The sequence below is a fragment of the Pelodiscus sinensis genome, chromosome 8, assembly GCF_049634645.1.
Source record: "Pelodiscus sinensis isolate JC-2024 chromosome 8, ASM4963464v1, whole genome shotgun sequence".
NCBI lineage: Eukaryota > Metazoa > Chordata > Testudines > Trionychidae > Pelodiscus > Pelodiscus sinensis.
This window is the reverse complement of record NC_134718.1, coordinates 49,615,021-49,642,084: the sequence shown is the minus strand read 5'-3', so window position 1 is coordinate 49,642,084 and position 27,064 is coordinate 49,615,021. Positions and strand designations below refer to the sequence as shown.

The 27,064-nt window shown below is 41.2% G+C and overlaps 1 protein-coding gene across 8 annotated transcripts in view; it reads left to right on the top strand.

Annotated features, from left to right (window-relative positions):
- MGMT (O-6-methylguanine-DNA methyltransferase) overlaps nucleotides 1–25,332 on the top strand; it is a 325,802-nt gene extending 300,470 nt beyond the window's left edge. For 7 of the 8 annotated variants that reach the window (XM_075935256.1, XM_075935257.1, XM_075935252.1 and 4 more), the window contains 2 exons: nucleotides 7,004–7,143; nucleotides 13,932–16,368. In XM_075935256.1, coding sequence (XP_075791371.1) covers nucleotides 7,004–7,143; nucleotides 13,932–14,381 — 590 coding nt within the window. In that variant the 3' untranslated portion in view covers nucleotides 14,382–16,368. Of the gene's footprint in view, nucleotides 1–7,003; nucleotides 7,144–13,931; nucleotides 16,369–23,954 lie in introns of those variants that run through there. The other variant, XM_075935258.1, reaches the window with a different exon arrangement.
- Nucleotides 25,333–27,064: the final 1,732 nt, after the last annotated feature.

Below are 27,064 nucleotides of genomic sequence, written 5' to 3'. Positions count from 1 at the left end.
GGTTAAGTTTTCTACATAATATGGAACTTTACTGTCGTTCTTGTTTGTAGATAAACTGACGTTTTCAGTCTTCAAGGTACAAGCATAGGCTTTTTCATCAGTTCTCACTGAGGGTATGCCTAGACTACATCCCTCTTACGACAGAGGGATGTAAATTAGATACTTCGAAATTGCAAATTTAGCCGGGATTTGAACTTCCTATGCTTTATTTGCATAATTGCATCATGGCGCTCTTTCGAAAAAGTGCTATTTCAAAATTGAAACCGTGGTCTAGACATGGTTCTTTCAAAAATAGAAACCTTTTTTGAAAGATCCTGTTCTTTTGAAAAAGGCTTCTATTTTCGAAAGAACCATGTCTAGACTGCAGTTTCAATTTCGAAATAACGGTTTTTCGAAAGAGCGCCATGACACGATTATGCAAATGAAGCACGGGAAATTCAAATCCCAGTTTCATTTGCAATTTCAAAGTGTCTAATTTACATCCCTCTTTCGAAAGATCTTTTACATCTGCACTTGAAAGGGAATCCTCTGAACTGTCATTCATGTTAAAATTCGACACTCTCCAAAAAGGAATGAACAAACACTCAAGCTATCTTACCCATTACCAAGATAGCTTCCCCAATTATCACCTCTAATACCATTAACTCACAAACTTCCCACTCTCCCCATCTCTAATATCATCAATTCACAGACACTTACCTTCCTTCCTTCCCCTTCCCCCCCCCCCCCCCCCCGCATCCCTCTTCTGTTCTGAAATGTGATTTGTCCTTTTCATATGTGTTCATTTTTTTAAATTGTATCCTTTGGTATATATGGTTGTGACTATTTTCTTCCACTATTTGATCTGAGGAAGTGGGTCTGGCCCACGAAAGCTCATCATCTAATAAACCATCTTGTTAGTCTTTAAAGTGCTACATTGTCCTGCATTTTGCTACAACTGATGTGGTGAATGTAGGAATTTGTCTATGTTTACATTTGGAAACACACCAAAAATAGACTTAAATAAGATATCTGGCTCCCAACAATGAACTTTTGAAGCATAGTCCATCTGCCTGTCTTATCCTGTTCTTTCCAGCTTCACTCTTGGCTCATGGAATAGGTAGAAGGAATTAGGCCTTTTACTTTTTTTTTTTAAATTACCTTGCCCTAAGAATGTTTAAACATATAGAGAGTGAGGTCAAATTACTGGCATTCTTACCTGAGTGTCCACTATTCCCTCTGCTCTTTCTATCTGAGGTTGCCTGCAGCATCTGGATTTCTGTAGTCGGTATTATGCCTAGATGCTTTGATTGTAATTTGTAGTTGTATTTTATAATGCTTCCAGCCTTTAAATTATTGTGTGATATACCCAACCTTAAAATAAACATGTATCTTCAGTTTGTGTTTGTTCATATGGGGAAATGTGTTCTTACACACATCATATGACTAGAAAGTGACATATCACCTGTCCATTTAGATATTAACAGTAGGTTTGTTTATAAAAAAAAAAAAAACTTTTTTTTCAGGTACAGGATGAACCTCTCTTGTCTGGCACCCTCAGGACCTGACTGGTGCTGAACCAGAGAATTTGCTGGCCCACAAGAGGTCAATATTTTCTAACAGCATTACTTCCATTGCTTACTGGGCTCTTAGAAGACATTTAGGAGTAAATTAGAGTTAAATTAGACATTTCGGAGTAAATTAGAGCTAAATAAGAACACAGAACACTGAGAACTAGGACTGGTGGCTGTAAATAAACTTTATGGGATCATGGGAAAATTGGCCACACCCACGATAAGTGAACGTCTTGCTAACTAAAATCATGCCGGACCACCGATGTTGCCGAATCAGAGTGTGCCAGACTAGAGAGGTTCAACCTGTATTTATAACTTCACTTAGACTCATTCTTAGCATACAGGCTTTCAACCTGGAAGTGCATTGTTTGGATTTTAATCAACAAAATTGTTCGGCCTGATGTTTAGTTAAAAGTTTGAAGGTTTTAGGTTTTTTTGTACTTGCTCAAATGTAACTTAGATTTCTCATAAAATTTGGGAAGTTATTAACAGGTAATGGAATCTAATGCCTGTTGGTTTTTTTATTGTGAAAAGAACAAAGCAATAAGAAATGTGATATTTTCCAAATACTTGTAAAAGTTACTTTTATGTATGCTTAAAAGGTATTGTGAAGGGATGGTTGATGTCAGGGTTTGTTTTTTTGTGTTTTTTTCAGTGAAGGGAAGTTATAGTTCTCATGTCTTTTCAATAAATAATCTTGGGCTATATTTTCAGAATAAACTGTTGAAGTAAATTGTGTGCAAGTCACATCCTGCCTAAGCCAGACATCCTCAGCAGAGAGAGCTGATGGAAGTAACGGGCTCAGACCTGTTCCATGAAAGATTTAGTACTGTTTATGGAGGGGCCAAGGAATGACAATGATAGTGACCAAGGGATCCAGATTCCTGTAGCTAGCTATTGTTAACCCTGTTAACAATCCAGTTATGGTCAAGGATGGCCACAACCATTACATTTAGAAACTCAAATAGAATATCCAAGGCTAAACTAAATTGACCATCTCAAACAAAACACTGCTTCCAACGGAGCTACAGAATCTCCAATGAAGCCACAAACAATCCCTGAAAATCTGTGACAGCATGGATCTCGCACATCCTCAGCAGTATATCCCTAGCAGCAGGGTTTTCTCTCTCAGTATCTTTCTTACCTTGTCATTTATTTGTCCAGTTTTCTGTTTCTTCTTTGCCCTCACCATCATTTTTTCTTCTCCATCCCTTTTTTCCTCTTTCTCTCCATGAGGCCATTATATCTTCCACACTTTCCTTCGGCCTTTTCCATTTAGCCTTCTAGTTTCTCGCAGTGCCTTTCCAGAATGCAAGGTATTGGCTGGCCACTTACCCATTAGGGATGTAAAATTTCAATTAATTTGCATCGACTATTCAATTAGTCGATAAGAGCACTTCCACCTTTGAAGTGTAGCAACAGCCCCAACTTCAAAGGCAAAAGCGTAGTGGGGGGGTCTCAAACAGTCCCCTGTTGGCTGCATGCTCCCTGAGGCATTTCAGAGTGGCAGCCCCACATGAAGCCCAGGGTCAGCTGATCGTGGGCTCCATGTAGCGCTGCCATTTTGAAACACCACTTACAGCCTGGGGTCAGCTGTGGACTCCCATCTGGCCACGAGCTGTATATGGCATTTCAAAGTGGCAGACCCCAGGCTCTACACAGCGCTGCTGCTTTGAAGCACCCCATTTTCTCCCCCCCTTACTGCCTCTTTCTGATAGAGGCACCAAGGGGAGTAGAAGAGACTAGTCAACTAGCATGTTGACTAGTCGCTCACATTTCTATTACCCATGTGACCAATTTCCTCCTATTGCCAAAGACCTGGCATGAGAGATCTTCTGATCCGCTTGAGAATGACCAGTTATTTCTTAAGGGGAAGCAGGTTATTCAGGTCTGTTCTCTAGCACACCTTAAGCCCTTCATCCAACATGATCTTCTAAAATGCATCTTTAATTGAAATACCTATAACCCTGCTGTCTGGACTTCATTATACAGGTTGGACCTCTCTGATCCAGCACCTTCGGGACCTGACTGGTCCCAGATAAGGGGATTTTCCAGACCAGGGGAGATCCTTCCCCTAAAGGCCCGTGCCAAACCACCACCCACCTGCCTGGCCAGCGTTCACTCCCTGGGCCAGAGCTCTCCAGCTCCTGCTAGCCCAGCTGCTGCCGGGGTCAGAGTTGCACAGCCTGGACTGGAGCTTCCTGGCTCCCACCAGGGTCAGAGCTGGGCAGCTGGAGCTGGAGCTTTGTGGCTGCTGCCAGTCCCCTGCTACTGCCCAGTTGCTGGGGCCAGATCTCCCCACTGCAGTGCCCGCTCCCCCCCGCAGGGCTCCCAAGTGAGTTCCACTCCTAACCGTCCCTCTCCCCTCCCCCCACTCCACCCCTGCCACACTACTACCTCGTGGCCAGACCTCCGTATACCTGGACTCTGTGGTCCAGGAACATTGGTGGTCCTGCCAGATCATGGATGTTGCTGGATCAGAGAGTCTTGGTTAAGAGAGATGCAAACTGTATTCTTTTCTTAAAAACAATGCAAGGAAAAATCAGCAGGGAATGTATATCACTATCTAGGCCTATTGTTCTAGTTTCCCATCTCTATGAGAGGAATGAGTTGTATTGAAAGATTTCACATGTGAATGAATCCCTTATTTACAGTCTTCAGATATGACCAATGCAGCTATTAGAAATGCTTGTCCTACTTAATTGCACCTAGCAGGTTCAAATGGTGAAGAAAACCTTTACCAGTCAAAAAGCCAGTGGTGTCTCTTGGGCCTATGAGATATCTCATACCCACAATGCTGGAACCTTCATATCAACATATCACTCCTTTCACAATGCACTGTACATTTAGGGATACAATTTAAGAAGCAGATTTTAAAAACAAAATATATGTTTGAACAAAGTCAAGCTCTCTTTTGTTAGCAATAACGATTGTCTGGAAAGACGGAAGCAGAGAGTTTTACTGAATGGAAACTATTTCTTATGCAACACATACAATCTGTACACTATGATAGCAGCAGGCGTGGAAAACAAAAAACACTTTTGATAATCACTTTGGATGATGTAGTATGCCTCAGTCATGGCTCTGCTTCATGTACATCGCAAAAATTATTCAGTCATCCTAACCTTAGGAAAATATAAACATTTTCATAAGTGTGTAAAAGTATGTCACTTTATAATGATATTTTATAGCATAAAATATTGGCATGTGTATTGAAAATGAGCGAAGATTCAGCCATCTGATTTTGAGCAGGTTATGCATACAGGCACTAACACTTGTAGACTGTTTAATAACAGTATTTGGCACTGTCTTTTCGAGCTGCTTAAACTAATTAATGCATTTGCTCTCTACAGGGCAAAATTGGGTTTTCAGAAACATTTCTAAAATGATGTGGATGATTGCTAAATATTTCATTATTTTGAGCTAAAACTTCTAACATTTTGTGACAGTAAAGTTACAGTATATACTGATTAATTTGAAAAATGTACAGTGAATCAGAAAATATGATCTCTGTCCTTACATACAGATACATAATTGTTTTATTATACAATATTTTTAGAATGTTAAAAGGTACTCAATAATTTGGCCATCACGCTACAAAGAACCATTATTGCTGTGCTCTCAAATGATGATTTTGGAACCATTCCATTGTTTCCTGTAACTATTCCATGCTCCAGTTAAATTTGCACAGACTTCTCATTTTATTCCTACAGGTTTTGTAAAGTTCCAGGTCCACCTACCCTGCTGGGCCTAACCCGCCTCTTACTCCTCTGCCAAAAAGAGGGTGGAGGGAGAGGAAAAATTTGGAGCGAGTCCCTGGCAATGTGGATTTACTTTATTTCATTGATTTAAAAAATGACATCAGGCAATAATTCCCTGAAATCCCTGAGTGCTTAAGGTTAACACTAATCTTGCTGGCTTAAAAAGAGGTTAAAAAATAATAAGTAACAATTTGATTTGAAATAAACCTTTCTAAAGAAATCATAGTAAACAAAATCTGTTTGCCTAAGGAAACCCTCCTAGCAATCAGCTAGTAACACAACTGCATGTGCTAATGAACCCAAAGCTGTTAATGTGGTTTCTTCAGTTAAATTGATTCATGAATTTTGAAGAGAACATTATCTAATGAATTTTCTTTGAATAGAAAGCAATTAAAAGGACAAATCAGTCTGATTAACCCCAAAGTCACCCTACTGCCACAAATGGTGTACAGTTTGAAATTATATCATAAAAAACTAGAGCAGATTTGCTATCTCTTTGCCCTCTGCTAATCCATGTAAATTAATGAACAACAAAGTTAATTTCTTTGATGACCCTTTTCTAGTATCACCTGGATTATGCTGATGTTTAATTTGCTTAATGTTATAATAAAGACTAAACAGATTTTTTCAATGAAGTGATTATCATTCTCTTCAGTTAAGGAGTCATTTTTATTATTTAACACACAAATAATGGTGTATGGGTTTCCTTTAAGAACAAAATCACATTTATCTAGGTTTGCATATAATATGGTTGCTGGCACTCAGTCGCAGAATAAGAAGAAAGTATTTTAATCAATTTTGTTCATTGCTGAAGGAGGAAACTAGTATTTTAATCATTTGCTTTTCATTTGTTATTAGTTTGTTACTGTCGGTAGAAATGTTTTGTTGTTTTCATCACAGCTTCTGCAAGTACCTTGGAAGAACAATAGATGTTAAACCAAACTAAATCCTAAACTAGCTATAAGTTTTCTTTATGTAAAACAATTCTTGGTTGCAAAGTTAAAACCATACAGTGGGGGAAATGTTCTAATCCATTCATTTGTGCAGTATTGCAACATGTTGAAAACTAAAAGCAATTTGATAATTGTAAATTAAAACTAAAATAATGGAAGTTTCTTTATTTGTCATGCCCTTATCATTAAGGATGCACTGTACATTGAAGGTCACAGCCAGTCCTTACATTTTATAATGTCTAGAATTCAGAACAGTAGCTTGGGGGTCTCTACTATAAAATGCAGTCAGCCAGGATAATACCAAGTCCACTGGCTCTAGGGCTTCTTTCCCAGTGTGTCCCAGCTGAAGTTTGAAATTAACTAGAGATACAAGAGCTTTGTAAAATAGGTAGAGCCAGTTATTTCTTCCCTCTTTAATTTGACTCTGTGCTAATTTATATTCTGCCAGTTTAATGGAAAACCATATTGTATGAGTTAACAGGATAATTGTACTTGAAACAAATTAAAAATATAGAAAAATCAAAGCCTTAAATCCCTTTTTATAGTGATCAATTACTTGAAGCACTCTAATAATCATGTATTTAAATATAGGACACAATAACAGGACTGAGTATTTGGGCTGTGTTAAATTAAAATAGAAAAGTTGCTGTTCATTCCATAGTTGGTGTAAGAGTTCTTAATGATTTTTATCTTGGCTATTTAAGCCATCCTTGTGTATTGCTGCTGCTTTTTTCAGATTCATTCACCAGACAAGTGTTATGGACCCTGTTGAGAGATGTGAAATTTGGAGAGGCAGTTTCTTACAAGCAATTAGCAGACCTGGCAGGCAACAGCAACGCAGCAAGAGCAGTGGGAGGAGCAATGAGAAGCAATCCTGTAAGTTCATGTCAACTCTCAAATAAAGTTGATGGAAGATGGTGGGTTTAAACAGAAAGCTTTGTGGGCTAAATGTCATTAGATTAAATTTATCTGCTATGAAAACTACTGTACCATGAGTAATAAGGTCAGTAAGTGTTTTTAATCAGCATTAATGCATAAACCAGTTTAATATGATTTATTCCCCACCAGTTATGTTGTTAGTAGGTTTGAAAAGAAGCGTTTGACTTGTTTTAATTTAATTCATCAACCTATACAATTTTTTGTTATTCTTTAAACATTTTATATGCTTGGGAATGGAGAATCCTTTGCCACTTAACAGTGACACTTTCTCCAAGAATGCAAATGACTTTAACTAAGTTATGAACTAGTACATCCCATTGGGCCTGAAAATAGTTCTGGCAATGTGAGAGGAGTGAATAGATTCTTCATTCATAAAGGCACAAATATGACTCAGATTCCCAGCATCATGGGTTCTGGGCTTTCTGGAATGGCCAATTCTCTCCTCACTTCGGAGGCTGGACCAGAACCTCAGCTGGTGTAAATGGATTAGCTCCATTAAATTCAGCAGAATTATGAACCTCTGATTTTGTAAAGCCATTGGTGAGCCCTCTGAAAGTTGCCTCCAATACTTTCAGCATACCATGATGACTCAAGCTTTGTCTGGGATCCACTATTGTGGATATACTAAACTTAAGGTTATGTTGATCCTGCAACATGGTAGGTAATTAAAAATCAGCATATGGAGGATGAAAAACGAAGAAGGAGTTTGACTTCTCAGCCACACTGAGTTTTGGGTTTGGGGATATTTGCCCTTTCCCTAAGATCAGACTACCTTGTGGAATGATTGGATATGTTACTTATCTCAGTGTGCATAGGTGGTGGGTGAAATTGCAGCTTCAGGACAAAAGCTCCCCAACCTATGACTCCATCCATACTCCACTCCTGCCCCACCCAGACTCTGCCCCCACTCTGCCCAGGCTCCACCTCTGCCCATTGTCTCCATCTTCTCTTCTCTCCTTGTTTCTGTTCACCCCTTCTGGCCAAATCCTTGAACCCAAATGTGACAAATAACATTTTAAAAAACACTCTTCTGAAATTTCTTTCTAAAGAAAATGGGAGCATGTTTTCAACTGCATGCCAGATCATGAAGACTGGATATACAGAAGATACCTAATTAAAAGCTCTAAATTTGGGAATAAAAAATGTCAGTCACAGGTTTTTTGATATACCCTGAAGTTTGTCAGAGATTTATTTGCAAAACTTTTGTAGTTAGGGCAAGTCAGTTGTCCTGCTGAATACAACATTAAATATTATGGAATACATAAATGTAGCCCTTCTCTGTTTTACATTTTCTTCATCAGTACTTCTAAGCTGATTTTATATTTTAAGTTTACACTTAAGCCTTCATAAGGTAAGCATTCTAGATTACTATATATTTAAACTCACTGAAACAAAGACATTATTTTAAATTAAGTCAGAGCAACTCAGTGTGTTCATAACAAAGTTGATTGCATTTAGAAAAAGGGAGCACTAATTTATTTTGTATATGATTTTCATAAAAAGACACGTTTATGAAATTTCACAATATGTTTGTTAAAAATAAGTTTACAAAGATTTTAGGCATAACAGAGGCTTTTATATCTTAAATGAGGCACTGATTTTGGTGGGTTCTCTTAAAACTAGTTTATCAATTATTCATAGGTAAAAGGAAAATTTATTTGTCCAACTATCTGGAAGAAAAGGCATGTTGTCTCTTTAAGGGTTCTCTTTAATAAGGGGGTGGGGAGTGAAAGGAGAGGAGGGATTGTTAGAAAGGACGGGAAGTCTTTGGAAGCAAGTTTTTATACTACAGTAAAATGTGTGTTTTAGGTAAAGGTGGTCTTTTGAAGAATTTATTTTAAAAACTATATGTCTGACAATCCAAGCATTTAAGGCTAAAACTGAATACTCAGATTGTGCATCTAAATATTTATGCAAGTTTTTAGAGATGTGATTTTATATTCTTCAGCAACTAACTAATGAAAATTTTAAACTAATGCACAACTGTTTTTGCCAGTAAATTCAGGGTGGGTACATGCCTGTTAAATGGTTTCATTAACACTTAACAGCTTTTTCACAGGTTCAGTGTTATGCTAATAGGTCTAGCAAAGGAGAAGGCTTTTCACTTTAAAGTTCACAGATCCACATTGGGGAAGAATCATCAGTCTGCAAGTTGTAACAGCCTGCTGTGGGAGCCTTCAGGAACAGTCAGAATAGGGATAGAATGAGGGGATGGTTGGGCACTAAGACCCAGGAAGGCATTGCCTTCCCTTGCCTCGAAGCGCATATCTACACTAGGAAATTGTTTCAAAATAAGTAAAATCAAAATAATAACTGCAGATTTAACATAATCGAAATAGCAGGTCCCCACTATAGGGAGCATCGAAATAGCTCAGAATTATTTTGAAATAGCATGTCCACACTGATTGGAGCCTGCCTTGGACTTAGAGTCCCCGGAAGCACTCCAGGAAGGGCACTAGGAGGGCAGATACTTCCTGTGGCTGCTTGGTCAGGCAAGCTGTGATGCGTGCTTTCAGGGTTTCCTCTCTATGGCTACATCTCACACACCACTCCCCATTGCCTCCCGCATTGCTGGACACAAAGTGGACGCAGTGAGCTCTGGTTGCCCTTGCCGATGCCACAGCACTCACAACATGGAGCAGGAGCTGCTGCAAAATAGTGCCATGCTCATGGGCCTTTGGCTGTTCCTCATTGCGCAGTCCTTCCACAGTGCCTGCATGCTGCTCCATCAGGTAAAGGACCAGCCTAAACCTCAGGCCTTCATCACCCAGGTCCCGGTGCTGCAAATGCCTGTCACTCCCCTGGACACCACTGCTTCGGGTGGTAGGAGATCAGTTTGGACTGGTGGGACCACATCATCCTGCAGCTATAGGATGGGCAGCAGTCGTTCCAGAACTTCTGCATGCCTAAGGCCACCTCCCTGGAGCTCTGTTAGTGGCTCACCCCTGCCCTCACGTGACAGGACACCCAACTGAGACTTGCCATCCCTGAGCAGAAGTGTGCCACGATTGCACTCTGGAAGCATGCCACACCAGACAGCTACCACTCCCATCAGGAACCAGTTCAGTGTGGGGAAATCCACAGTTGGGGTCATGCGTTTGCAAGTAGGCAAAGCCATCAACCACGAGCTGCTATGGAGAGTCGTCACTCTGGGAAACATTAACACCATTGTGGACAGCTTTGCCGCCATGGGCTTCCCCAACTGTGTGGGGTGGGGTCATAAACAGCACACACATCCCCATCCTGCCTCCCCCCCCCCCCCCCCCGCCATTCCTCAGATTATATAAACAGAAAGGGGTACTTCTGCAGGCGCTTGTGGCTCACAAAGGACACTTCACCCACATCAACGTCAGCTGGGCAGGGAAGGCTTATGGAGCCCTCATCTTCCGGAACTCCAGTCTATTCCAAAAGATGCATGCAGGCACCTTTTTCCCCAACCACACCATCAGAGTCAGGGATGTGGACATGCCCACCTGAATCCTGGGCCTATCCCTTGATCCCCAAACTCATGAAGCACTACATGGGCAGCCTGGACCCCACTGAGCAGCATTTCAATGCTAGGCTGAACAGGTGCTGCATGGTGGTGGAGTGTGCATTCAGCTGCTTAAAGGGGAGTTTCAGAAGTCTCCTCACCTGTCTGGACCTCAGTGAGTGCAACATCCCCTTTGTGGTGGCCGCAATATGCTCTACAACCTATGTGAGAGCAAGAGAGAGACTTTCTTGCCAGAGTGGGGGAAAGAGGCTGAGCGGCTGGCCAGAGCAAATGAGCAGCTGGACACCAGTGTCATTCGGAGAATATATCAAAAAGGCTGTACTCATCAGGGAGACCTTAAGGGAGAGTTCCGTAAGAGGTCAGCTTTGAGACCTCCCCTCCCATGCTTCTCGACAGATGGCCTCTGTATTCCCCCTGTGTGCCTTTTCTCCCTCACGCCTCCTTTCCCCTGCCTCCTTTTCCACCTTCACCCTCCCCTGCAGAGCAAATAAAAAAGCCTTCGTTTGTGAAAAAACAAGACTGTTTATTGTGGGGATATACAAGAGGGGAGGGACTGAAGAAAGAACCTGGACTTGGGGAGGGAGATTCAGGAAGGGGGCTGGGACTGGCACCTGCCTCAGGTTGTTTGGGAGGCTTTGGCTGCCTGAGAGGTCCCACCACCCCATATTCTGGGGCCCCAGTGGTCCCTGGAGGGGTGTGGTGGGATAGGAAGGAGATGGCTGGTGGCCTGTTCCATGCATAAGGCCATGCGCTCCATCACCAAGGTGAGGGAGGAGCACCTGGCGTCATGGTGGCCCGCCATCTGGTCCTAGGCAGCCCTCTGCTGCTCCTGTTCAGCAGCCCACTCCTGACGTTCCTCTTGAAGCCCCTGGACAAGGGACTGGAGGCAGGCCATCTGCTTTCTCATTAGGTCTTCCTGGGTTCTCTTCCTCCTGTGGATCCCACAGTTGGGCAGATGGCCTAGGGAGTGCAGGACATGCTAAGCTGGCCCAGCTGTGAAGAAAATTTACAAGGGCAGTCATCCAGGGAGACACTGTGTAAGAAGCTTCACCCTAATCTCTGAGCCAACACCAAAGGTCTCGGTTCAGAAGATGGTGATATGCTTCAAGCAAGGCCATATCATATGTTGCTTAGCCAGCAAGCCCTTTCCTGCAGTGGCACAGATGTCCCAGGTGAGCATTGCTATACCCATGGCCTGGGGATACACAGGCATGGGAGGATGCTGGCTAGGCATGGGGCTGAGTGCTCCAGACTGGCACTCCATATGCACCCACGTGCACAGGCTATTGTTCGACCCCCAGGCCAAGTAGGCTGAGTGAGGCATGTGCAGCCCCTCACAGCCCACCGCCTGTCACTGCATGTAAATAGGGAAAGTTATAGAACTCACTTCAAGTTCCTCCACTGGGAACATCAGATGCCAGGGAGACATCCTGGGAGAGGGGAACTCGCTCCAGGGTGGGGAGCAGGTCCTGGCTGGTGGGCATTGCTGCCTGGCTAGCCTCCTTTTCCTCCTCCGCAACCGCGCCCTTGTGGATGCTGGAGCTGGGCATGTCCTTTGCCAGACTCGACGACGATGTGGGGGGAGATGATCGCCCCTCCTCTAAGGATGGCATCCAGCTGGTCATATTAGTGGTACATGTGCATGCTGCCCCAGAGCATCCGCTCTGCTCCCTGGCCTTGTCAGGATGAGGTCCAGGATACCCACACCAGTTCAGACAAGGAGCTCTCCTGTGTCTCTGGCCAGTGGCAATGGAGAGGGCTGCAGTAGTGCTGGCAGCTGTGGGAGGCTCTGAAGAAGCATTGAGATCTGCCATGGCACTTGAGTTGCTGCTGTGTGGCATGGGACTGGCAGAGCTGGCCTCATGGCAAAAGCCCTTCTCCTGCAGCCTGGAGTTTTAAGCTCTGCCAGAGAAGGGGAGCAATGGAGATGACAAGTGTGTCCAGAGCCGTCAGAAGTGCAGCTGAGAGAGGCTTCTGGCAACTAATTATTTCAAATTAGCAGCACCGGATCGTTCACATTTACACAAATTCGATGTAACAATTTCAAAATAAGCATTATTCCCTGAGGAAAACAGGAGTACAGATTTCAAAATAATAATCCCGTTATTTTGAAATAACAGGCTTCGTAGTGTGGACATTCTACTTATTATTTTAAAATCGGGGGGGGGGGGGGGGGAGAGGTATTTTGAAAAAACTCCTTAGTACAGACTAGGACTTATACTCACTGCCCATGTCAGAATGACGTAGGTGCAGGCCATAGTCAGATCCTCGTATCATCTGTGGGAGCCACGCTTTTTGGGCTTATAGAACAACATTGATTTCATCATTCATTGTTACTCAAGTACAGTAAAAGGGATGTTATAGCCTATTCATCTTTTAACTGATGCCACAGCTACCCGCCTACAAAGACATTTTGTTTGGTTTCTATTAATAACAGTACGGCCTTCTCAGTCATTCTTGAGCATGTTTTTTCTCGTTACCAAATGCCCTCAGCAACGTGTATCTTTCCATACTTTACTATGTCTTTATTTCTCTGGAATCGTAGCTTCTGTAATCTTTGACCTTCCATGTTATTTTTATATTCAGTTTTCTCAGGCTTTTCTTTAATAGGGTACATAAGAGAGACAAAATGTGGTAGGAAAGTGAATACAAAAATTTGTATTTGCAAGTGGAGGTGACTATACATACACAAATCATAAAGTTTTGCTTTTCACAGTGCCACATACACTGTGCATATTTATCTTGATTTATAAAGGAAATCTAGCATAGCTGACCCACATACTGGGACTTGTAGTTCTAAGAACAGCATGCAGATTTGAAGGAAAAATAACAGAGATGTGTCAAAAAGACAATCCTTTCGGAATACAATAAAATTATGCATGTGTACTTGTGTATAATGTATATGGGATCTCTAATTACAGATATAGGAGATCTGCAATGAAAGTGTGCATATGGAAAAAGACAGTAGCATCATTACAGTATAATAATATTAATATTTTATATTAGCAAGTTTCTATTGTGAAATGTTGGCATGGTATTGTATTAGTATTTGCCTTTCTGTAATGCACTGCAATAATCTGCAGTATGCTAAAATGTGGTATTGTGTCAGGAACAGAAAACACTGTAGCTGCAGCATGTGATGGAAATAACTAAAATAAGATCGAACCCCATTTTTAAAAATTGCCATAGCTTTGCTGTATATTTTCAGAACTATTTTCATCCTTGCTCACAGGGGAAAAAGCAGGAATTTTCACACCTCAACCTGCTGTTACCACTACTTTGGATGCTGCTGCTCCACTGCAGCCTGAGGGCAAAGCTGGGTACATTTCTAGGCAATAGCAATTACATATCCTTTTGCACAAAACTACATTGTTATTCTTTGAGAACTGTTTCCTGTAGGTTTGCATTGTATTGCCTTGTCTTAATGTACACCATATTGTATTGGAAAGCAATCTATCATATTAAAATAAGTTGTATTGTCAAGTACAGCACAGTGTATTTACAAAATATGGTATTCTGTGTTTGTAGATTGTTTCACATGAAAGTCTCATATGCAATTATAAAATTCTTAATATGCTTTTTGTATTGCATTTTCAAACTTCACAAGCACATCATCAGACATATATTTCACTGTGCACTAGCTAACTGTTTAAAAATGATTTTTTTCAATGAGGGAGGGTAATGATGTTTTAAATCTACTATTCTGAAATATTATTAAATAATTTGGTGAAATTGCCAGTTGAGTCCTTATAAGAAATACCTGAGCTGCATTACATCTGTTACATGAATAATATACATATCTTTATTAAGATGGAAATGCCCTTTTTGAGTAGTCAATGCTCCTATATAATGTGTCAAAAATGCATAAATCAGCTGCTTTTGCAGTATTCTGAAGAGCTAAGTGTTATTATTGTGTGTCCCCTAATGTGTCCTGAGTTTAAGGATATTCATGAAAAGAATGTGCAATTTCAAAAGCCATTGTCAGTTATCAGATTTTTGTACATAATATAATGGTTTAAAATTTACTGAATACAGCATATGGTCCTTCATGTACCATCTATGCAAAATACTTACCACAATATATGATATCAGCAATTGTTTGCTAACATTATTTGGTTATTGACTGTTGGCTGGTACTAGTAACAGTATTCAGAAACCTGCATTATTTTGCAACCTGTCTGATGAATCTGTTCGTACACTGTTAAGCTACTTAAATGTCTTTCCAAATATGAGCAGAGTCACTACAATTATAAAATATGATTTCTTGAGGGTTGTCAGTTGTATTATCACTAGAAAAATAACTATATATAAAATCTACCATGACTGAAATCAAAGATAGTAATAAAAAATATATGCCTTACATTTGCTACCACATAACTAAATACTTTTCCATGAAGCATGTCTGGTTGGTGCTTAATTTCTGTAGTGTATATTGTACAAGTTTCCTTTGTAGTTAGGTTGCTTCACATAATTCATACAATGACCTTCAACTTTATGAGAAGGTGGAAAAGGTGCCGGCAGCAGCTGAGAGATGCAACATCTTTTCTTCAAATTATGCCAAGGACATGGCAGGCATGGCTCACCTTTTGGAAGAAAAACTTCAAATAGTTTACTGCAGTTTAGATTGATTGTGAGGTCTGTGGTCCTCAAAGGGAACCCATAAAGTTCAATTAAAAAATCTCATTAGAATACTATAGTAGGATCAAAAAGAAATCACAGAGGCTCATGGGAGATACGGAATGTTGGGCTGATTAGTCCAAGGCCATCATAAATGACTATTCTATGACTTAAATAAGATGTCTTCAGTGGTCTGTTAACAGAAGCAATAACTGTATAAAGTCTCTTTTTATTCTTTCTGCTTATGTTACTGTTCAGGCTAAAACCTAACTAAGTGTATAAGTTGACACTACTATCGATCTAACATAAGTCAAGAATATTGTTCAACCAAAATTTTTGAAACATTCAAGATTGAACAGAGTAATTGTGCATTTAAGAAAAGATCGTGAAGTATGGATTTAAAATGTTACAAATGCATAAAACTAGTTGTGCATTAATTCCTTAGGTGGCTGGCAATAAACTTGAACACATGCTGGTTCATATTATAGTATTTGTTTCTATCAGGGAATAGGGGAGAAAAAGCAATGGGACACGAGAAAACTGAAAGATGATTTTTTGCTAAGTGTGATTTTTGTTGTATGTTATAACTTGATATTTCAGCTGTTTCCATTATGGCCTCACTGATCTATTTTTGACAGTTTGGCAGCTTTCTGTAAGTATTCAGTCCATCAACCAGTGTACTAGGATGGTCAGTTTTCTATTGCGTCAAATTGAAAACTCTTAACAAGCAGAGCACCACAGTTGAACACCATTCTGTTTCATCCTCAGACAGAATTTGCTAAATGCAGTTTAGAGGCAATCAATACATTGTGCGGAGAGTTTTTTCCCCACCTTTTTCTAAACAAACGCATTATTGAGGAGTTAGTTTATTCACAGATTGCCATAAGCGTTAATGACCACCCGAGTCTTGTTCTGCCAGTCACCTAGATGGCTGTTGATAAAGATTTAGCATCATGTTCTAAGTGTCAGGCCTGTCAGTAGTGCTGAACCATTTGACCAGAAGAAAAAACGCACAGGGAGCTATTGATTACAGCTTCTCAGTGTCACTTGTTCACCAGGATTTAGGTATTGATGAGGCTGCGAGTGAAAACAAGCTCTTTCCCTTGTGGGCCGCTACCCAGAAGAACAAAAGCAAAGTTGGAGAAAATATTCAGCTGGTACCTGAATCAGAGGAATTCCATTATTGATTGAAGGGCCCCTTCATGTTATTTTTGTTGGAGACAAATCTATGGTTTGGAAGTTTTATAGCATTTGAGATAGGGTCTGTGTAAGTGATGGATTCATGTATTGGATGAATTAGATTTCACAGCATGAAGATTTCAATGGAGATGTAATGTTATGAACCGCTTGCTTATTGATAAAAATTGCATTACGCGTAGCTGGGGTTTTAAAGCAGAAGATTAGGATAGTGTATTCCTTGCAAAATGTCCTTAGGGCTCTAATAAATTTTAGCACGTTTAATTATTTTTGTAGTCTGAAAGTTGTCACCACAATTAAACTGAACTGAAGTGATATTCAATATTTTTAAATTACTGGGTGATTGTAATGCATTTTCTTTAATTATTTCCTGCATTGTGTAGAATGATATGTACACACATGTACATAACAAACAAATCATATGCACATCATGCATTTTGACAAACATGGCATAAATTGTCTTATTTCTACAACTGTAAATAAAATTGTATTTGTTTTTGCACCTTTGATTTCATAGCTTGCACTTTGCCTGTGCGTTTCTGCCAGAACTACTTCTGGTTTCCAGCAGTAGCAATTTTTTTAATAAAAAGAACTTGGCATCAAAACACTTTCTTACCCTACACTCCTAAATGCTTTCTCACCCTATCCCAAAAAAAGAGGGATCAGATTAAAAGCAGGAATCAAGTTATACTGGCTATAATCTGTTTTGGACTAGTGCCAATGTTCTAATACCTTGCTCCTCTCAGAGATAGGAACAGAAGGTGCATCCCACTGGAGATGTGAGACGCCCAGATTTCCTCTTATATATAAAGCATCTGGGTGAGATTTGCATGATACGTGAGCACGTTGGTGGTGGGCCATCAGGGATCCCATTTCCGCTCTATAGAATGATCTTTGCCAGCCCCAGGGTGAATTACAGCAGCCTATGGACTGCTTTAACTTGTGCCAGCTGGCTGTGGTCCCCAAAGGATCATATTCCAGCTGAGATTTGGTGACATGTCCTTTTCCACCTGAACACACATTCTACTTCAGGGGGAAGTTGGCAAAAGACTGGACTTTACACTCGCAGAGCTTTGTGCCTTTCCCCATCTCTCTGAGGGAATTCGCAGCTGGCCAGCTACAGTCTTGCTACCACCTGAGTAGCACAAAAAGAGCTGGATCAGATGAGTCATGCCTAGCCCCAGAGGTTTGCAAGGTATATGATCTTAGCATCAGAACACCCTGATTTATAAAAAAGCTAATTTAAATATCTGCATTTTTACAATTTATTATTACCATTTACAATGTCACTCCAAGACGTGTAATTAGTAACTAATGTAGATTTTATGAATGAAAAGGTATAAAAAATATTAATTTTAAAAGTAACTTAATTAAAGTGTGACATAAACAACACGTGATGGTAGTCTATACAAATGTTATTGATGCTCTTTGGAGATGACCTGCATGATTCATTTGTGGCCTTGCCACTTGTGAACAAGATCAGTCAAATTTGTATATCACCATATACTATATACGATATAGATCTAAATGTTTTTTAAAAATTAACAACATATGTAATATCCATTATCCTATTTCCTTTCTATCATCAGTATTTTTAAATCCATTTGCCTTCCATTTCTGTTCAAGGGTTTGATCCTGCAAGTGCTGAATATTAAGGGCACTCAGCACACTGCAGCTTTTGAGATGTCAGGTCATATTCTTAAGTATAGAGTACTTGAATAAGCATAGTTGGAGCCTTATAACAGAAAAACTGCAAAGTGGAATAGAAAATTAATCAGTATAGTGTTTTGCATCTGTTCATACAGATTAAGAAAGCTGTACCAGATAATTCTGAATCTACAATGTTCAGCATCTTGAAGGATGCACTTTTTAGTGCCTCATTCCTTTCACAGTTGCATCACTGCATTTGAAATACTTTCCAGTTACCAAAACAAATGTTATAAAATTAAAGATGATGTGCTGAATGTTTTATGATGTGCATTTCAAGATTTATAGGTAAATATTGTTAATTAAAAACTGCATTTATATACTCATATATTTCTCTACATTATCAGTATGTTATATATTTTTCAAGTACATTTTCTAAAACCCTTGACATTCTGTTATAACTGATGCAGAGCAAAAGGTAAAAAAACAGTTTCTCAAGTTATTTAGGGTACAAACAAAATCAATCTCAGATTGACTTGCTATTAACTAATTATAATAGCTAGCCAAAAAGCCTGTCATAAGACAGGATTTTCGGTCTCTCCTCCACCTTGGTCTTCTCTCCTGAGCCTCCAGTCTCTTGCGCCGCGCCGTATCTCTCTCTGGGTATGTCTACACTACCCTCCTAGTTCGAACTAGGAGGGTAATGTAGGCATACCGCACTTGCAAATGAAGCCCGGGATTTGCTACACGGGGCTCGAACTAGGTAGTTCGAACTAGGATTCCTATTCCGAACTACCGGTACACCTCCGAACTACCGGTACGCCACGCTGCACGGGGTTCGAACCAGCGGGGTTTTAAAAATGGCGGCTCCCCGCTTATGCAAATGAAGCCCGGGAAATTCAAATCCCGGGCTTCATTTGCAAGTGCGGTATGCCTACATTACCCTCCTAGTTCGAACTAGGAGGGTAGTGTAGACATACCCTCTCTCCTCCTACTGCCTCCCCCTCTCAGCTCTCCTCCACCTCCTGCCTCTCTTGCCTTCTGCCTCTCTCTCTGTCTCTTTCATTCTCCTCTCCCCCTCCTGCCTCTCACTCTCCCTTTCTCTTCTCCTCCTGCCTCTCCCTCCCCTCCATCTCTCCCCGCCCCCCTTTCTCTTCCCCTCCTACGGTGGCGCGCGGCTGAGTGCTGCCTGCCATGTACGTCACCACCCCACTCCCAAATGGCCCCTTGCGCTGCTGGCTTCCCTGCAGCTGCCCGGCTGAGGGGCGCAGCACTCCCGAGCGCCACAGCGGGAGGGGAAGGGGGGATGGTGACGTACATGGCCCTGCCCCCTGGCCATGTACATCACTGCCCTGCCCCCTTCCCCCTCCCTCTGTGGCGGCTCAGCTGTGTGTTGCATGCTCAGCCGGGGCGCTGCAGGGGAGGAGGGGCCAGTAGGGTTGCCAGGTGTCCGGCAGCTCAGCTTCCTGCCCCCCCTTCCTCCCGGCCACCCTCGCAGCCCCTGATCCCCACCACCTGTGCTACCCGCCTCCCTTACTCCCAGCCAGCCCCGCCCCCTCCCAGCCATTCCCCCCCCGGCCCATATCCCACAGTCAGCCCTGTTCCACCCAACCCCCTCCCCCCATGACCAGCCCTGCTTCCCGTTGGCCCCCCCATCTCCTCTGGCCAGCCCCGTTGCCCCCCCCATTAACTGTTTCCAGGCCCCCCCCTTCCCGGCCAGCACCGCTCCCTTCCTGGCCAGTCCCCCCCACCCCAATGAAGAGGGCAGCCATGGGGGAGGAGAAGAGGGCGGGGCACTGATGTACACGGCCAGGGGGCGGGGCCGCATACGTCACTGACCCCTCTTTCCTTCCCCCGCCGGGGCCTGGCTGAGGAGCGCAGCACTCAGTGCCACAGCGGGAGGGGAATGGAGGACGGTGAGGTATATGGCCACGCCCCCTGGCCATGTGCATCAGCACCCCCCCTCCCTTCTCCTCCCATCGGTGCCCAGCTGAGCGGTACAGTGCAATCGCCGCTCAGCTGGGCCCTGGTGGAGGAGCAAGCGGCGGCAAGCTGCCATTTGGGGTCTGCGCTCCCCACGCATGGGGAGCGCGGACCCCAAACGGCCGCTTGCCGTAGCTTGCTCCTCCACCAGGGCCCAACTGAACGGGGCAGTGCTCAGCGGAGCGCCCTGGCAGGAGGAGAAGGGGGGCGGGGTGCTGACGTACACAGCCAGGGGGTGTGGCTGTGTACGTCAGCGTTACAGACTCAGATACTGGGCTATTATTATAATAATTGTACATATTACTTTTTGTGAAGTTCTCAGATATTTTAACCAAAGAAGTATCATTTTACATATGGGAAACTGAAGCATAAAGAGTTGAAGTGAGTTGTCTGAAGTCACTGAGAAGACTAGTAGCAAAACTAGGACTAGAATTCAAGTTTCCTGAGTCCCAAGGCAGTGCTCTATACACTAGTCAACAATGTTAATTGTTAACGTAGTAGCAAAAGGAAACCTGGCAAACGTCCCATTTTCTAGAACAACTCTGTTCTCTTTATGTATTTTAGGTATTTATAATGCACCCATTGCTACAGCACTTAGATCTTACACAAAGCAGTAGGTATTGTCCTTATTCTGTCACTATTATTTTTTCCTTTTGGAAAATTGTTTTTGGCATAACCAAATATTCATAATTAAATACCTATTTTTCGTTATGCTACCATGCTGATGAATGCTCATGAGGTACTACATGCTTCTTTGAGCTTTGGAGAAACATCAACAAATTATATGGATATGTGTATCTCAGGCCCTGAAATGTGATCTTCCTTTTCTTCCATGTGGAATTGTGTTGACTTATGTTTATGTAGATGCATTGCTTTGCAGGACCAGGATCTATTTGAACTCTTTGTTTTCTACAGTATGGTCTAGATCCTGCCCTGATTTAGAAAAGCTTTGCAGTCCTTTCACTGTGCAAAGGTGCCGCAAGTGATAGACACTAGAAGATTCTCTTTCTGAATGGAGAATTCTAAGGTGACCTAAAGATACTGTAACAGATGCTGTGCCAACCAATTCCCAACCGCTGGCACCAACAATTCCAGACTGTCAGAGAGTGGTGGAGTTATGTGGCAGCAGACATAGATTGAGTTAGTTTTCAAATTGCTCTAGTTTATGGTAGGGACCAGACCAGCACATGGATGGCCCCTGGATTAACAGACCATAAAGGTAATTTAAAATTGCCTTTGTCTCCCTCTCTCCATTGTTATGCAAAGTGCTGCTCATTGGCAACTCAGGATCGGGAGAGGAGAGGAGGGTCTCTCACGTGCATGCACATTTTCTTCCAGGAGATGATCTATAAGCTGATGACTTCAATAGGATTGCGTGGGATCTGACTCAGTACAGAATCAGTCCCCTTTACTCTCTCTCTTTCCTCCTCACCAACTCTTAAACTGTTTCAAAGATACCTTCATGTATTTGTGTCATTTCTGCATGATTTATATACCTCTACTTTTAAAAAAAAGCACAGACATAGAATATATTTCTCCGTCTTCATATAGTCTTCTCTTCACTACCAAGGAGTATGCAAGGGAGAGAGTCAGCTGAAAAACCTGTTTTACCATCTTCCAAAATGCAGATTTTGGCAATAGAAGGGTATGTAATTTAAGGCCACCCAATGGGTCATTAACAAATCCACTAACAAGTTATATGGTGTTTCTGGGCCCATTTACTCTGTTGTTTAATTTGAAAAGTTGTTACCATGAGAACCAGGTTGTTTTTGTGCTGACTCTGGGATAAAGAACACCTGTTAAACTCTCTCATATCAGCTGTCAGAATTCTCGTATAAGAAGTGCATTTTTATTCAGCACTGGATAAAACAGTGACCACAAACAACTGAAGGCACATACTACAGGTATCTGCAGAAATCTCAGCAACATGACACTAATTGATTTTACACTTCTAACATGCTGTAAATTTGTGCTTCGCCTATTTGTTTCATCACATCATTTTCAATTAATGTCTTAAAGAGGAACCGGACTCCTTCGATTACATTTGTTTGAATTCTTCTATGTTTTTAAGAATGTGTTTCTAACCCATTGTCTATCACTGACCTGTCCATTTGTGTGTTTGAGTCTGTGGTGTTGAGGTGCAGGGAGTTCCGAGCAATTGCATTTTTTTCAGAGAACATGTAACATGTAATAGTTATCATGGCTTTTACCTTTGCCTCCTCTTTAAGAACCCTAACAATCTCTCCATTTCCCCTGGTTTTTAATCTGTTATCCCTACACTCAACACTGTTTATTTTTTCTGCTCGGAACTGGTTTCCTTTTCAGAACTCACCAATGTCACAGCTTAATTGCCCAGAGGGGGCAGCACTGAGTGATAAATATTCCTAGCTTGCAAGGTCTGAGTGAACTGCATCCACTGCATTCCCAGTCTGCCTCCTTTCAGTGAGCCAGCAATCAGTCCTGGACTTGGCAGCTGACGTGCCCATGTACTAATACAGCAAATGGCCACTATACAAACTCGTAACTTAATATTTGAGTCCGGGTCGCCAGTAATTTAATGGTGTATTAGTAGCCATCCTAACCCCTCTGTTCTTAGTGGCCTACTCATGTCTGGTTTCTCTGCTCACTTAAGCTACGTCTAGCCTGCAGGCTTCTTGCTCAAGAAGCTTTTATTGGTAGACATCTTCCTCTAAAACTTCTTGCACAAGAGCACGTCCACACTGCAAAAGCGCACCGAAAAAGCGATGGGCTTTTGCGAAAGAGAGCATCCAGACTGCATGGACACACTCTCGAAAGTAAGCACTGATTGGTATGCACAGAATGGCCACCAGGGCACCTGTGCTTTTTCCTCTTTCTTCTTTTTGCTCAAAACCCCCCTCTTCCGCGTCTACACACGCTTTTTTGCTAAAGAACTCTTTCGCAAAAAGGCTTCTTTCTCGTAGAAAGGGGATTACCAATTGCGCAAAAAAACCCTCCGTTCTTTCGATTCTCTTGCACAAAAATGTGCTTGAGAAGTGGACACTTGGTGAGTTTTTGCAGAAAAATGGCTGTTTTTCCGCAAAAAACTCTGTAGTGTAGACATAGCCTAACTGGTGAATGGTAAAAGTGATTGCTGTTGTAAACTAGGGGTTCTCAACCTTTTTTTCTTATTGAGCCTCTTCACTTCAAACATGTTATAAAAACTCCATAGTCTAGTTGTGTAACTACAACTGTGTTTCTGCATATAAAAGTCAGGGCCAGTGTAAAAGGGTTGCAAGCAAAGTAAATTATCTGGGCCACACGTCACAAAGGGCTCCGTAAAGCTAAGCTTCTCAAACCTTAACTTCAGCTCCAGGTGATGGGGCTTGGGCCCTGAATTGCAGTCCTGCACAGTGGGACTTTGGCTTTCTGCCCTGGGCCCTAGCAATTCTAATGCTGGCCATGTTTAATGGACCCCCTGAAACATCCTCACGGCCTTCCAAGGGGGCCCAGAGTCCTGGTTGAGGACCATGGTGGTAACCTATTGTGCGCTAGAGGCTGTCTTCCCACATCTACTGCTCCCATAGTCTGCTATGAGAGCCAGGGGACATGGAGAGCAGATGGCGTCCACCACAGATAAATCAGAGATGGGTGAGCAGTATGTGGAGCCTGACTCTGCCAGCCCTTGCTCCTGCACAGTGCCCTGGTCTTACTGACACCCAACCAGGGCTCTCTAAAGTGTGGTTTACATTTCTGTCCAGAGAAACACAAGAACTATAATTCATAATGATCTCAAGAAAACAGAGACAGACATTTCAGATTCCTTATTTTCATATGCATATATATTTTGCAGGTTCCGATTATAATACCATGCCACAGAGTGATTTGTAGCAGTGGACAGACTGGCAACTATGGAGGAGGAACTCATCTGAAACAGTGGCTTTTGTCACATGAAAAGCTTCAGAAAGAAAAGTTAGCATATTGATGCAGTTCAGCCACAGCTGTTATACAGCCAAAACACATAACCAAAGATACTTGGCTTATAACAAGCTTTCAGAACACACAGTAGAATTCAGGAAAATGGTAAATATTTGAGTGACATATAAATATAATACAACATCCGAAGTGAAATGTGTGGTGGCACTACTATATTAAAAAAGCTGGATGTGTCCTAGGGGACGCAGCTTGTATGCCCTTTCTTGTTTTTACATTTTACAGCAGAATGAGTACAGCGGACTGTGCCTGTTGTGCATGTATTTTGTTCCCATCTCCAGTCCTGTTTTGTTCTATTTTTAATGTCCATTAAAGCAAGGATAAGGGAGTGGGAGGGGCATGGCAAATGTTAGGTGCAACTGCCCCTCTAAGGAAGCATCTGGCTCACAGAGGGGACAGCCGGCAGTCTGAAGCCTTTGCGTGTTTCTGAGAGCAAAATGAAATGCAAAAGCTTCAGCACACACCTCCCTGTTCCTGCCTCGCTTTGTATTTGTCCAGATTGAAAAGCTTGTACCTCTGCCAGGATTGGTGCCCAAGATTCTCCTGTTTTTCTTTGATGTTTGAACTGTTGAAATGATGTTTTACGTAAACAGTTGTTAATTAAACACATTGAGAATCATTCAAAAGGAAATGCCTATTGAATTGCCTATTCACAGCTTTTCTTTTCAAATTGTTGGAGATGTTTAAAAGATACGAATAAAAATTAGTTTATCTTTTATTGACATTGCAGTCACTAGTCAGTAAAGAAGATTCTGGAAAATTATTTTATGCCAAATAGCTTTTTTCCAAGTAAGCAATTAAGATACAGTAGCTTGCTCAAAAATTTAAAATGGTTATATTTTTGTATCAGTAATATTGTGATTTTTACTTATTGTATTTAGCTTTCAAGTGTATTATGCAACACTCTGAATACTTAGGAATAAAGCTTTTTTTTCCCCCAATATAGGTTATCTATAGAAAATGTAGGCAAAGGATATTGAAGGTAAATTTTCTGATTACTTAAAAAGGATTCCATGAAAATAAAATATTACAAACTACCAAGAGCTGAAATTTTCAGTCTGGGAATCATAAATTATAACATGGAAATACTGATTTTATAGGGGGTTTTCACATTCTCATAGGTGTCTCTTTAGAAAGCTCATTGCTAACAAAGAAATTTCTGTATTATGTTACAATGTATTACTTTGTTAATGCAGCATTATTGATATCTTACCTTTTTAATAAAGTTATGTTATGCATGTACATGTTTCTGTGGGTATGTGTGTAAATAAAATGCAGTACATGATGTATGGAGAAAATAAACTATACCCAACTGTACAATATAAGGCTGTATTTTTATCAAGGGTTTCTGGTGGCAATATAAACCAAGAAAGCAAAGCTCAAGTGGTTTGTACATGTCACCAGAACCCTGAGATAAAAATATAGCCTTATAATATGTACAGTTTGGGTGTATTTTATCTTTTATAATATGTGGATACCAACAAGCGAGCACAATGCTTTCTGCAAACTTTAAACTTTTTCAAATATTACATCACTTGCTTCTTATCTGTAGATATTTACATTTGTTTTGCCAGAAATGTGTCCTTTTGAATAGTAAATGTGAATGTCATGAGGACACTGTCATATACAGTAAGTGTAAATCATTCAACATGTAGAGGAACAGATTTTTAGCAAAACCTCAACACGGTCTCCAGTTTTGTACTTCAACTCACATACACAAATATTTGCAACTATAGTTTGTGTCCACAACCTTTTGCAGGTGCCATTTATATCATTAGGCTGTCTAAGCATTTGATTGTACTTGGGTACTTACATCATTTGGACCTGCCTGTTTTTTGAGCTCACAAGTTTATGAGGATAAAACTGAAAACCAGGAGATAGACAATGAAAAGTTTAACAATCAGAACATATTGAGAACTAAAATTTATAATTTCATACTGTAAAACAGAAGTTTATAAAAAAGAAACTATATCTGGTATGCAACTTGTTTGCCTACGTGTATATAATAATATAATTATAAAATAAGTACATTTGCTCCTGAAGCTTTATTCTGAATTTTTTTCTTTTTGTGGAATTTTTGTACTTGTTTTCAAGATAAGTAAAATTTAGGTTGAAAATTATTGCAGGGCTATAGCAACATGCTATTAGTTTCAGATATACAGGAAGAAGCTTTAGAATGATAATAGAAATTCTCTTATTATAAGCATACTGTTTTGTTGTCTAGGCAGCCTACATTTATGATCTTGCATACTGTTGTTTGTTTTTGTGTTGTAGGCCAAGCTGCATATTCTTTGTCTGCATGTTTTCCAATAGAGGGCACTAGAGCTTAGAAGAATTAAATGCATGTGTTTTACAATGTATTTAGACCCTCATTCACCACTTTTTTTCCTCTACTGTTTAAGAATGAATTTGAAAATGAACAGCGGAGTTGAAATCTCCGAGCTGCCCTATTTGCAATGCTTCAGACAGTCTGCCTCAGGAATTAGCTGTCTAGTATTATTACAGTCCTGCATTCTGCATCCCATGTATGTATTGTGAAAGGTGCTGTAGTTAGATAGTAAGATGAAGAATGGCCTTTCTTTGCCAGTGATTTCAGAGATTGCTAATGATGCCCAAACTGCAGACTGGTATGACCACTAATGAAGGGCACTATGACACAAGAACCTCTAGGGGTTCCGTTTCAAGGAGGGGAATCCACATTGCTACTTAGGTATACTGTTAGCATTCTCTCTCTCTCTCTTTTTTGTAATAGTGCTGATTTCCTTGTATGATATCTTGATTCTGTGCAGTACTCTGGCCAAATGACCCTCCATGATGAAATACTTAGAACAACACAAATGAGCTATTGAGAATTTGCACCTACTGAAACTATACATCAGGTAATTCTATTAGGACTCTTTCATACTCTTGGCAAAATCTGTGCATATGTTACATTCCATACCAGTGTTTTTGAATTATCAGAAGTGTAGC